The sequence below is a fragment of the Octopus sinensis genome, linkage group LG17 (genome assembly GCF_006345805.1).
Source record: "Octopus sinensis linkage group LG17, ASM634580v1, whole genome shotgun sequence".
Taxonomy (NCBI): domain Eukaryota; kingdom Metazoa; phylum Mollusca; class Cephalopoda; order Octopoda; family Octopodidae; genus Octopus; species Octopus sinensis.
The window spans coordinates 49733507-49748035 of NC_043013.1; the positions used below are offsets into that span (position 1 = coordinate 49733507).

Here is a 14529-nt window from a genome sequence, read left to right on the forward strand (position 1 = left end):
AGGTACATTCTCATAAATTCATCATGCTTTCCCATCTAGATTTACCTCCAGCTAACCAATTTGCATGCATCGTTTTTGTCCTGCTTTTCTTCCGTCAACCTGTACATAACTGCACTTTCTATTTTTTGTTTTTTGTACTGCTTAAAGGCACGTTTCTTTCCTGCCAAGCTTACTGTTTAAACCATGTTTGTGTTCTCCCAGTCAACAGCCTTATCATTACTGGTACTTTAAACACTTCGTTTCCATATTTGTGTGAATAAAACCGTTTTTCTTTGGAATAAAAAAAGTCTATCTTTATTTTTTTTTTTGCTGGTGTCTCAAATTTAGGTTACATCGGTGTTTCTCAAAGGGGAGACCTATGGGACAGTCGGACAAGTTGTTTTAAGAAAATTTGGTTTAAATGTTTGACAACTCAGCACCGTCCATTGGACGGTGGGGCGTTTTGCGCGCATATATATATAATTGCTGTTTGGGCGTATAGTCAACTCAAAAATGACTCTTTCGAAAACATCTACAATTTCAATCAAAAAATGTTGACCACATCCAAACTACCATTCTTTAATAAACACAAAAGACCAAGACCTGGAAATGCAATTAGAATCTTTACTGAAGAAAGTCAATTAAAACCTTGACCAATTTAAATAAAAAAAAATTCTTTTTCCTTCTCTTCTTTTTCCTCCTCCACCTTAAAAGGCCACTAAGTACTAAACAAACAAGTCTGACCATACAAAAGTCACGTCTCTTTACTTCCCCCTCCTTCTCAAAAATTTTTTTCTTCTTTCTTCTCCCTTGCTTGGAAAAAGTGCGTTTAATAACTCTTCATCAAACTTAGATGGACAGGTCAAAATTTCCATTTTTAAACTTGGCATACCAATCACAAGCGGTTCTTCCAGCTATGGCACCCTCTCCATACATAGCACAAATGTCTCCAGCAGCTTTTTCGGCCTTAGAACCTTGATTAAAAGCAAAAAGAAGGAGGTGTCGAAAATACTCATTTTTCTTAACTTGACATTCCATTTTAATGATCTGAAAAAAAGGAAAAATTAACTAAAATTAACTAGAAAAAACAAAAACAAAATAAATTCCAAACTGTTTCAAAAATAGAATTCTCATAAAAAATAGATTCCAAAATTAAAAATGCAATAAATTCCAAAATTTAAAAAAACTGTTGGAACTTAGTTGCCAACCTAATACTATTGATAAGAGTATTGATTTGTCTGCATCATTATAGATTTACAGTTACTGTTTTATTACTTTACCAATTGCATTTGTGTGTAAATACTGAATGTTTGCAAGTCGTTTGAGACAATACAGTTATTGCATTGCAACTAATTTTGATTCTTTATTGTTTATAAAAACAATGAAAATAAATTGAACAAAAATTCTGATTTAAAATTTCAAATACAATAAATGTGAAATTAATAGAGATTCTTACTTAAGATTTGAACACTGCTACAACTAAGGCTTATAGGAACTTAAGGAATTTAGTGTCTAAAGTGCAAAATGGCTAGGTAAAAATGATTTTTTCATGTTTGCTGTTTTTCTCAGCTGCTAGAGAGAAATATTTGATACATATTATATATCTGAGAAATTGGCCGATGAGAGCTAAAGACCTTTTTTTTTAAACATAAGCAGCTAATTGCAAAACAATCAACTTTGGTGAGTTAGATTTACAATAGAAACAAATGCGTGTGACCTGGGTAGAATCAACATTCTGAAGACAGCTGGAACATTAACAATACCAAATAATAAGAAATACCAAATAATAGTAACACATTTTCAAAGTATTCATTCTTTAGATTCATGTGTACCACATTCCTGGCAATATTAATTAACCTGCTAGGATCACATTTAGCTACAGAGTAAAAACTGATTTCTTTTTCAACTGGATTATGATGAAGACATTGCCAAGGAGGAGTTTCAAACAACTTAAATAATACAAATACTTAAATCGGAGAGTATAAATAGTAGAAACATACAATGTTTAATTAGATTACTAAATTATGTGGGAAGCAGAAAAAAATTGAAACACAAAGGATATGTTTTGTCTCATATTTTATCAATGCTACTGCAGTTACTCCTAGTATTGCTGCTGCCCCCTGGTGATGATGAAGATGACATCAATGACAACAATGGCAAGGAGGAGAAAGGCTGCAGCACCGCAAAACAGATATTCAGGTTCTCAAGTAAACCATCTTGAAAAGTGCTATTATTTCTATGAAGGTATGCAACAACTAGCTATTGAAGAAGAGACCTTCTTCAGCACAACTGAAGCACGCACACACATATACATACATATATATATATATATATATATATTTATTAATAAATATGTGCGTGGGTATGTATATGTGAGTGTGTGTGTGTGTGTGTGTGTGTGTGTGTGTGTGTATACACATTCACACACACACACATAGATGTGTGTGTGTATATGTATGGATAGATAGATAGATAGATAGATAGATAGATAGATAGATAGATAGATAGATAGAAAGGTAGATAGATAGATAGATAGATAGATAGATAGATAGATAGATAGATAGATAGATAGATAGAAAGGTAGATAGATAGATGGATACATAAATAGATAGATAGATAGATACATACATAGATAGATAGATACATAGATAGATAGATAGATAGATAGATAGATAGATAGATAGATAGATAGATAGATAGATAGATAGATAGATAGACAGATATAGAGAGATAGATAGATAGATAGATAGATAGATAGATAGATAGATAGATATAGAGAGATAGATAGATATAATCTTGGACAGTGATGCTTAATATAATTATCTATGAACATTAACATGTGTCTCTCAAGCTGGATACCACTATGAAACTTCAGTTATATATTTTTGTAGTCTTTAGAATTTTCAGCTGTGCATTCTCAGATGAGTAACTGAGCATAATGTGTGAAGCCTTAGTCTGAATAGTTTCATTACATCATCTGAGAATATGTTCCGACTCTTTTCAGTATGAAGTGTTCTTAAACAAGTATATTTGCTGGATTTTGCTATGGAAACTTCATCAGTAATAAAAAGAGATATGTTTATGTAGGCTTTCCATCCTACATTATCCAGAACAACGGAAATTACTATTCCAGTGAAAATCCAGTGAAAGTTTTATTTATGATTAAAAATGTTCATTTTAGAAATAGAATATTTGGAATGTTGTTTTATGCTTTTATTAGAAACTAATATTTTAACCTAAAATAAATTAGCATTTCAGATATTTAGAAAACTAAGTATTTTTTTTTTTTACTTGTTTCAGTCATTTGACTGTGGCCATGCTGGAGCACTGTCTTTAGTCGAACAAATCAACCCCAGGACTTATTCTTTGTAACCCTAGTACTTATTCTATCGCTCTCTTTTGCCGAACCGCTAAATTACGGATACATAAACACACCAACATCGGCTACCAAGCAATGATGGGTGGGGGGACAAACATAGAAATACAAGCATATATATATATATATATAACTTATAAAATAGGATATCAGCAATATCGGTGAGGAGGAGAAAATTCTTATGAATTAACTCTGAAATTGGGACCAATACGGTAATAATGGAATTTTTTAGAAATTTCTATCGGCTTGTTTCGAGACGCATAAATTATAATGGTTATTGACAATTTGTCTATTTTCGGCATATTTGGCATTAGAAATTTTCTTTTGCACTTATTTTATAAGTTATTTATAAATTTAACTTTTAGAGGTATTTTTTAATATGCTGGCCATTGATTTTTACTCCCTGTAAACGGATATATAACCATTGAATAGTTTAAGCATAGATATGACAAACCGAAATGTGGATTCACACAGTTCAACACTGTTAAATTTTGCCCATGAATCTCAAAAAGCCTCCTGCTCTAGGCTCTTGGGTTTGATAAGCTATATGCTACAATAATTGATTGCAAAATTTATGTTATTATGAACATTAAAAAATCATTACTCGGATCTTTTCGGTTTGAACGGTAGTTTTTAACATAATTTCTAGGTAACTAAAAAATTTTAAACTTCGTATACTGGTAGAATGTGTTTATAAAACATTTTTTTCTCTTGACTTTATTGAGAAAATTCTATAGTTTGTAAGATATTGTTGTTTTTTTTTCTTCAATTTCTGCAATTTCAACCAATCAATGACGTCCATTGAGGGAAACAACATTCTGTGCCGTATGAATTTGTCCCTCGTTTAAGAAACAGATTAGGTTTATTTACATTTGTGAAGAAAAAAAGATACCCTTCCCCCCACCCCTAACTCTAACCCTAACCCTAAAATAGATTGAAATGCAATAGATCAATACTAGGGTCATAATTATGGGTGACAATTTCATATGACACCGCTAGAAAAAACTGCCGTTCAAACTGAAAAGATCCCATTACTCTATTGGGTAAGAAAGAACAGTGATTAACTCTTCAGTGTCATGATAGGAAGCTACAATGGAGTTGAAGTCATTGATTTAGTTGGCTTGTTTATCTTATATAAGCTTAGCAATGATATAAATGAGGTCAACACAGGATTGTACAAGGATTACGGATTAGGGGCAGTACTTAAAAGTGGACACAATATCAATGTCAAAAGACAAAAATTAAATAGGATATTCACAAAATTTAACCTAAAGATTACAGTTAGCCCCTACCTCAAAACAGTCACTTATTTAGATATTAATATGAACGTTAGTGCAGGTAAATACCCACCCTTTCATAAACCAAACAGAAAAGCTACCTACATTAATAGAGATTCAAATTACCTAGCATCAGTTATCAAATAAATTACATCTCCCACCTCCCCTCAGATAAAGCAACAATCAATAGAAGTGATGTACTGGCCATTTGCATCATCACTATAATATTGCTCAAAGCTTCCTAACTCATTTTCCACATACTCATAAATGTTATAAAATACTCAACAGGAACACTACTAAATTTAGCTTTCGTTGCCTTCCAAACATACGTTGACTAATCTTCAGCCACAATAAAAATATAATCCAAGTAACACTACTCAACAACTATGCAAATTCAGATCCCATAAAAAAACTTTCCTTTGGAAACAAATGCCTTGAGAAAGAACTGGTAAACAGAGCACCCCGATTCAGAAGGCATAATATAGCTTCATTCAAAGATAGAAACACGCATAATGTTGCATCACTCGCCAAGTTTGTACAGGTTCTAAAGGATTGTAGGATGGTCATAAACTGGAGGGTCATTATTAAAACTAACAAACTTAGTAGGTGCAACCTGTTTAATGCAGAAAGGAGTGGCTGTGTGGTAAGTAGCTTGCTTATGAACCACATGGTTCCGGGTTCAGTCCCATTGCGGGGCACCTTGGGCAAGTGTCTTCTACTATAGCCTCGGGCTGACCAAAGCCTTGTGAGTGGATTTGGTAGACGGAAACTGAAAGAAGCCCGTTGTATATATGTATGTGTATGTGTGTGTGTGTGTGTGTGTGTGTGTTTGTGTGTCTGTGTTTGTCCCCTCAACGTCGCTTGACAACCGATGCTGGCGTGTTTACATCTCCGTAACTTAGCGGTTCAGCAAAAGAGACCGATAGAATAAGTACTAGGCTTCCAAAGAATAAGTCCTGGGGGTCGATTTCCTCGACTCAAGGCGGTGCTCCAGCATGGCCGCAGTCAAATGGCTGAAACAAGTAAAAGAGTAAAAAAGAGTAGTAGTCAAAACACGTTGTGCATATACATCATTTGACATATATAGCCTGCAAAACATTTGTAGCAGCATCATATGTAGACACAGCAGTAATATATTCAAACACTTAAATTGTGGCAAGCTGGCAGAAACGTTAGCATGCTGGGCAAAATGCTTAGCGGTATTTCGTCTGTCTTTATGTTCTGAGTTCAAATTCCACCAAAGTTGACTTTGCCTTTCATCTTTTCGGGGTCGATAAATTAAGTACCAGTGATGCAATGGAGTCGATGTAATCGACGTAATCCGTTTGTCTGTCTTGTTTGTCCTCTCTGTGTTTAGCCCCTTGTGGGTAGTAAAGAAATAGGTATTTCGTCTGTCTTTAAGTTCTGAGTTCAAATTCTGCCAAGGTCGACTTTGCCTTTCATCCTTTCAGGGTTGATAAATTAAGTACCAGTTGTGTACTGGGGTTGATAAATTAAGCACCAGTTGCATACTGGGGTCAGTCTAATCGACTGGTCCCCTCTCCCAAAATTTCAGGACTTGTGCCTAGAGTAGAAAAGAATATATTCAAAACACTTTTGGTAGATACACAATTGATTAAGAAATTCAGTGAGTTGATATCTCCTTCAATTGGTGGAGTTGCAACAAAGTTTTGGAATATTTCCTGCCAGTGTGGCCACTGTTGAGCAGCATGTGTATCATGGAGTTGGCATTTAAACGGTCAGGCAGAGGAACATTTCCATAATAACACAAAGAATAAGATGACCTAAATTAAGACTAGTTTACCTTTCTCGAGTTTTATTCTCCTTTTAACCAAATATATAAAGTGCAGGCTACAAGCTGGAAGAAGGCCTCAATGTGAGACTGAATTATAAGGGCACAACAAAGAAGGTTACTTAAAAATCTGTTTGCAACAAAGTAATATTCATCGTACATATATGGTATGCCATCAATAATGTATGCATATGCATGCACGTGTGTGCGTGTGTGTTGTCCAGTACATTTCTCAGGTGGTGTACTAATAAACAACTGGAAAACTACATCGTATTTTATACTTCAAATTTTTTGTCAAAATGTCACCAATCGGTGAAAGCAGACAACACAAAGGAAATAACCAGATCTTTAAACCCTTCTGTCTTTGTGTCATGAGTTACATTCTGACTGACAAAAATGGCTAAACTGCTAAATGTTATTCAAAGTATGACTGAACAAATGCAAATTTTATTTACATGAAGCCTGTGGCATTGTATCAATAATGGTATTGGTATCGAGATGGAATTAAGGGAAACTTTATATGTAGCTTCTTAGATCAGGTGGCCACTGACATATTTCGTTCAAATATGATTAGTTAAATGAAATAAGTAACGAGTAATCTTACAATTAAAGGGAAATAAATGAATTCATTACAGCACAAACGGTATTCAGCTGTTTAACCCTTAGTGTTTAAACTGGCCACATCCGGGCCGAATATTCTACATATTTTATATTTGAACTAGCCATGGTTCACACCTAACCTACATTGACATTCTAAGAATAAACAATCAGATCATTGAAACCTCAAAGCTAGAAGATAATGCATGATTAATTCAAAACAATTTGAGTGAAAAAGTATGACATTTAACAGAGTAATCTGAACACTAAAGGGTTAAAGTAATTATTCATCCACTAAAGCAATATTGATTACTCAGTTCCTAGTTTGTGTACACACACACACACACACACACATACTCAAAACAGATACTATTTGTGCATAGGCACAGGAGTGGCTGTGTGGTAAGTAGCTTGCTAACCAACCACATGGTTCCGGGTTCAGTCCCACTGCGTGGCACCTTGGGCAAGTGTCTTCTGCTATAGCCTCGAGCCGACCAATGCCTTGTGAGTGGATTTGGTAGACGGAAACTGAAAGAAGCCTGTCGTATATATGTATATATGTATGTGTGTGCGTGTGTTTGTGTGTCTGTGTTTGTCCCCCTAGCATTGCTTGACAACCGATGCTGATGTGTTTACGTCCTCGTCACTTAGCGGTTCAGCAAAAAAGAGACTGATAGAATAAGTACTAGGCTTACAAAGAATAAGTCCTGGGGTCGATTTGCTCGACTAAAGGCGGTGCTCCAGCATGGCCGCAGTCAAATGACTGAAACAAGTAAAGAGAATAAAAGAGAATATACATGTACATATACATGGGTTTTCATAGGTGAATATCATGTTAACAACCACCCCATCAATCTCTGATGCACGTATACAATTATGTGTATCTTCACATCTACATTGTGTGCATTTATGAATATATAAAGATCTCTATCTGTCTGTCTCCCCATCTATGTATGTATGTGTGTGTGAGTGTGCATGTGTATAGGAACAACTTCATTGAATCCCCTTTAGCAGAAGACCTCATTGATAATAAAATTATCACGGCTCCTGCAAGGAATGAAACAACTCCTGGGAGACAACACACTTCAGGAAGAAATATTTGAAACAACCATTTCTGAAGCTGTTGTCCCTCCACTGTGTAAGTTATTCCCACATTCACCAGGGAGTCTTCATCTATTGAGGAGGTGGCTGAAGTGGCAGATAGAATTGTAAGAGGTTGCAACCCACTTTTTTAACCATTGCATCTTCCGCAAACCCTTTCACTTCAACTTCAACTTCATATAGCTTGGAAGTTGTGAACCTGAGATCCTTAATGACATCCAAGGCATGCAGATTCAAATGTGTAGGGCACAAATTCAAACTTTGTCACTTTACAACCCACGGATCTTTTCGGTTTGAACGGCAGTTTTTAACATAATTTCTAGGTAACTAAAAAATTTTAAACTTCGTATACTGGTAGAATGTGTTTATAAAACATCTTTTTCTCTTGGTTTTATTGAGAAAATTCAACAGTTTGTAAGATATTTGTTGTTTTTTCTTCAATTTCTGCAATTTCAACCAATCACTGACGTCTATTGAGGTAAAAAAAAACATTCTGTGCCGTATGAATGTGTCCCTCGTTTAAGAAACAGATTGGGTTTATTTACATTTGTGAAGAAAAAAAAGATACCCTTCCCCCCACCCCTAACCCTAACCCTAAAAGAAATTAAAATGCAATAGATCGATTCTAGGGTCATAATTATGGGTGACAATTTCATATGACACTGCTAGAAAAAACTGCCATTCAAACCGAAAAGATCCCAACCCACTTCAAAACAGCAACAGATGATCCTAGTCTATTTTTGTTGACAAATTCCTGACAAGTAGAAGTTCCTTCAGAATAGCCTAAGGGCAGCCACAGATCAAATTTGTGGCAAGTGCAAAGTTCCAGCCAGACTTAGGGTGACATGGTGGTGGAACAGTGTTCTGGACAGTGCCATACGAATGAAGAAACAGGCATGGAAGAACTGGAAGAGTGAGGTAAGAGAACACTTTCTATCTATTCATCTGCGTGCATATGTGTGTGTGTGTGTATCTTTCTCTCTAACTTTCTCTTCTTTCTTATTCTACTGGGGTAGAGAAATACCTCTTTTATAGTAAGATACCAATTTCTATCTACTATAACCCGTGGCCTCTATACATACCTTTCCTTCTTGGGACACAAAACTCTGCTTGCGAAGACCTGTTGAGGCAAGTAAAATCGGAATCGAAATCGAAATCGCTCAAAAATCAATGGAAATTGTAGTTGTGATGCCAGTGCCAGTGGCATGTAAAAGGACCATCCGAACGTGGCCATTGCCAGCACCGCCCCGACTGGCCTCCGTGCCGGTGGCACGTAAAAAGCACCAACCGATTGTGGCCATTGCCAGCCTCGCCTGGCACGTAAAAAGCACCCACTACACTCACGGAGTGGTTGGCATTAGGAAGGGCATCCAGCTGTAGAAACACTGCCAGATCAGACTGGGCCTGGTGCAGCCTTCTGGCTTCCCAGACCCCAGTCGAACCGTCCAACACATGCTAGCATGGAAAGCGGATGCTAAACAATGATGATGATGATGATGATGATGATGATATACTTTAACCTCTCAACTGACACAAAGTCACTTCCCTCTGTACCACTTCCTCTCCTTAGTTGAGGAGTCTTTATCTTGCAAGTTACTTGGTGACCCCACTGGTGCTGGTGCCATTTAAAAATTAACCAGCTGTAGAAACCAAGCCAAAAAAAGACTACAGAATCTGATGCAGTTCACAGGCTTGCCAGCTCCTGCCAAACCATCCAACCCATACCAGCATGGAAAGAGGACATTAAACGATGATGATGATGATGATAATGATGATGATCTAAAACGTCTCTTTTATTCTATGCATACACACATGCACTGGAGGCTTATGCACACTCTCTACTCCTTGATACACTCTTTTTCATATTAATTGCTGGTGCTCAGTTCTAAAGAAAATCTGTAGAGATACTCTTTTTCATATGCACTCACCAGCATGATAAAAAGCAATTTGATTTTTCCCCCCCATCCTGTTGTCTTTTGTTGTCATTTAACTTACTGTAGCACAAATTTAACCTCCTGCAATCACTAGCATCTTGCAGTTTTCACTCACAATTACTGCACACAAATTGCTATTTCTTTACATTCGAGGTTTTGCTACATACGTTCCATAAGAATAATTTTTTATTCAGCTAGTAGAGTTTTGTAAATAGCTTGGAAAGTGTGGAATCTTATCAAAATATTCTGTAGATGTGATGATGATGCCAGTAACAACTGACCTCTAAACAATCACACATCAAATTCTCTGAAAGATGGTAAAAATTCTAATAAATTCGAAATTGTTGATTGGAAATCAGTCAAGTGCTGATTAAGCAAATCACAGCTTATAAAAAGGTAGCAAACAACAAGTTAGATAGACATCATGTGGAGAAGAGAAAACAGAAGGTCATCAAAGAAAGCACAGAGTCAGACAGTCAGTCATATAGTGCTGGATGGACTGATAGAGGAGAGATGCTATCCATGTATTAAATTAGGTCAAGTTTTATGCCAACAACTAGACTGATCACTATGAACCATCTGCAGCTTAAAAAGCTCACCGTATACTCCAGTATATATACCACTTACTCCATTTCTCTTCTCTCTATTTCTTTTCCATCTACACTCCTTCACATAAGCGACTCAATTAAAATTATTAGACAAGTACGACATTCACTTACAGAAACAGGCTACAATATTAATTCTATTTTCTTCACTCTAGACTTAAGTTTGTCATAACTCCTTGGGAACAGGAATGGGATTTTGTTAAATTTCTTCCAACCCCTTGGAGAAATTCAATAAGATCCAATTTTGCTGCTTTTTGCTAGCACGTTGAAAGACCACATAATAGTTTTGTGTGTGCTATTCCCAAGGGAGCTAACAGTCATGGCTTCCAATATGTCTAGCAATGCAGGCTGTCAACTGGCTAAAATTGCATAATTTTAAATAGTTGTAACTTTAACCAACTGGAGATGTTCTCCTGGGGCTACAAGCTACAGTAACATCCACCCTTAGTGGTTAGCCATATTTAGATGGCAAATATACTTCACATTGTCGTGCAGTTACTGTCTATACTTTGTTCAGAGATTTATTATTGCTTGTTTACACTTTTTGAAGATCAGTGACGAAAAGTCACTGGAAAAAGGATATAAATATTTGCATTGGGACCCTTCCATCGAAAACTGGTGATTGTCGTGCACTGATGATGGGTCAATACTCAGAAACTGCAGTCCCTATGTATCACTTAGGTTGACGGGGGAAGGATGACCTCCCTTTGCAAATACCAATAGGGCACAGAAAGTGTGTCAATAGCCAGCTGGAGAAGATGTTCTCCTGAGGCTACAAGCTACAGTAACACCCACCCTTAGTGGTTAGCCATATTTAGATGGCAAATATACCTCCCATTGTCGTGCAGTTACTGACAATACCTCGTTCAGAGATTTATTATTGCTTGTTTACATTTTTTCAAGATCAGTGACGAAAATTTACTGGAAAAAGGAAAGATGTATTTGCATTGGGACCCTTCCATTGAAAACCGTTCAGAGATTTATTATTTTTTATTATAAATTTCTAGGAAAAAAGTGAATGTATCTTGCATCATCAGAACTAATTTTTAAAAATAGTCTGATGAAAATTTGAAAAAATTCACCAAATCTTCCTTTAACTAAACCATAACATCTAAAAAAAAAAGAAAGAAAAATGATACATTGTACCACACCATTGTTTCCACTGTTTGTTTCCTCAGTTGAAGCAAGCACATGTGTTGAGTGTTATCAATAACATTTTCATTAAAGTCAATCTCTACAGATGTAATTGTCCATCAAACTATCAAAACCCTTAAAACACTTACTGGACCCCACAGATTGACATTAAATGTACTTTCTCTTTTCTTATGATAAAAACTGTACAAATTCTAAAACAAAAAGATGATGGTGGTGGAGAAAGAATTAGGTATCAATGTTATTACTGTGTGAAGTATGGTGTTGATGATGGAACAGTTAAAGTTCCCAGATCACATCATACCAACAACACTCTGCCCAGACTATAGTGATCTTCTCAAATTTCCAGCTTGGAAACCAAAATTTCATAATGTAGATATTCCAAGAAGCAATCATGTTTTTCTTCTTTAAAAAATGCATGCAATTCCTTCTGGAGTTCACATATGCAATGTAGCACCTTACCTTTTGAGAGCCATCTGACTTTTATGTGTAAAAGTAAGCGCTTGTGCTGGGAATCCATATCAACGCAAATTTGTTCAAATAAACATTTCATTAGCCTACTTTTAATATAATTAACCGTTTAATACTTGCTTTAGCTAGTGTTTTTGAAACTAGTACCTCACTATATAGGAAACAATGAGTACATTAGGATATTGCTGTTGTACGAGTGATACAAAACCTTGAATAGTGCCTGCCATAGATGGTGCCCCATCGGTACATGCTCCAACACATGAATTCCAGAATAAATTCCATTTCTCAAGGTAGGCAAATAAAATGTCAAAAATATCTTAACCTCTTGTAGTGAGTGGCATTTCTTCGCAACAAAAGAACTGATTCATGATTTGGTTACCATCGATAAAGAAAGTAAATGTAAGTAATTGTGCTTTGTTGCTAAAGTCAGTTGATTCGTCAACCTTTAGAGCAAATTATGAGTTCTGAAGTTTGTTTCTTTTTTGTTTTTCTTTTTACTTGTTTCAGTCATTATGACTGTGGCCATACTGGAGCACCGCCTTTAATCAAGCAACTCGACCCCGGGACTTATTCTTTGTAAGCCCAGCACTTATTCTATCGGTCTCTTTTGCCGAACCGCTAAGTGACGGGGACATAAACACACCAGCATCGGTTGTCAAGAAATGCTAGGGGGACAAACACAGACACACAAACATACACACACATACATATATATATATACATATATACAACGGGCTTCTTTCAGTTTCCGTCTACCAAATCCACTCACAAAGCTTTGGTCGGCCCGAGGCTATAGTAGAAGACACTTGCCCAAGGTGCCACACAGTGGGACTGAACCCAGAACCATGTGGTTGGTAAACAAGCTACTTACCACACAGCCATTCCTGTGCCTGCACATTTCCAATGTTCTGCACATTTTCCTCTATATCACAAGATAAATCCATAATTCTCCTATAGACGATATTATTTGAGAGCAGAATCTTGCTTATTTCTTGCTCAGCTTCATCACCTAACATGGTTTTAACCATCTTTCTACAGCGGGTAAGATAATCGACTCAGCTAAAGTATGTGATTTCACTTGTAGTGCAACCATTTCAGTTATCTCAATAGACATGACTTGAGCTTTTTCAGAAGCATTCATCCTTTTTCAAAATAGTTTCTTTGTTTAGATTGATGTTCTAGCAGTCTTTGGAAATAATTCAGATCTTTACATTGAAAATGTGAGTGTTTAGTTGTAAAATGTCTTTTCAACTTGCTGGGCAACATGCCTTCGTTAGACATCTTTTCACCACAAACAACACACAGCAGAAGAGTTTGATCCTCGCTGCCAGTCCAATATTTACAACTGGGTCAAGCTTTCGCATTATCATCACTATGCTTAACACTTTAGTGTTCAGATTACTCTGTTAAATGTAATACTTTTTTACTCAAATTGTTTTTAATTAATCATGCATTATCTTATAGCTTTCAGGTTTCAATGACGTGATTGTTTATTTTTATAATGTCTATGTAGGTTAGGTGTGAGAGCCCTGATCTGGACAGTTTAAACATAAAATAGGTAGAAAACTTTGACCGGATATGGCCAGTTTAAACACTAAAGGGTTAATTGCTTTTGATGAACATTCACTTTCAGATTCATAATGGTCATAGTTATGTTTCTACTTAATAAACTTTTCCATTTTATGGGTAATTTGGTCTGTTAATATGAATTGCCTCGCACAAAGAGCACAGATTACTAACAGAGTCAAACTGAGACTGACACAAGTGACCAGTGAGCTGTGAAAAGTGGCAGTGTGTCACATTTTATTGGACTCTTTTGAGAAGTCTTTCAAAATTAATTGAAAAGATGAAAATTCTTGCCACTATATGAATGAAAAACATTGAAATTCAGCCAGAATATGTGAGGACATGTTAAACGATTTAGTTCAACATCGTATATTTTAGTACAATAGCTTATTTTTTCATATTTATTATTGAAGTGAAAACTGCTGAGGCTACGACCGATATAAACTGAAACAGGCACAGGAGTGGCTGTGTGGTAAGTAGCTTGCTTACCAACCACATGGTTCCGGGTTCAGTCCCACTGCGTGGCACCTTGGGAAAGTGTCTTCTACTATAGCCTCGGGCCGACCAAAGCCTTGTGAGTGGATTTGGTAGACGGAAACTGGAAGAAGCTTGTCGTGTATATATGTATATATGTATATATATGTGTGTGTGTGTGTGTTTGTGTGTCTGTGTTTGTCCC

At 36.2% G+C, this 14529-nt stretch overlaps 1 protein-coding gene across 2 annotated transcripts in view; it reads right to left on the bottom strand.

Annotated features, from left to right (window-relative positions):
* Positions 1–582: 582 nt before the first annotated feature.
* LOC118766796 overlaps positions 583–14529 on the bottom strand; it is a 44754-nt gene continuing 30807 nt past the window's right edge. For both annotated transcript variants that reach the window (XM_036510569.1, XM_036510570.1), the window contains exon 6: positions 583–1026. In XM_036510569.1, coding sequence (XP_036366462.1) covers positions 829–1026 — 198 coding nt within the window. In that variant the 3' untranslated portion in view covers positions 583–828. The remainder of the gene's footprint in view (positions 1027–14529) is intronic.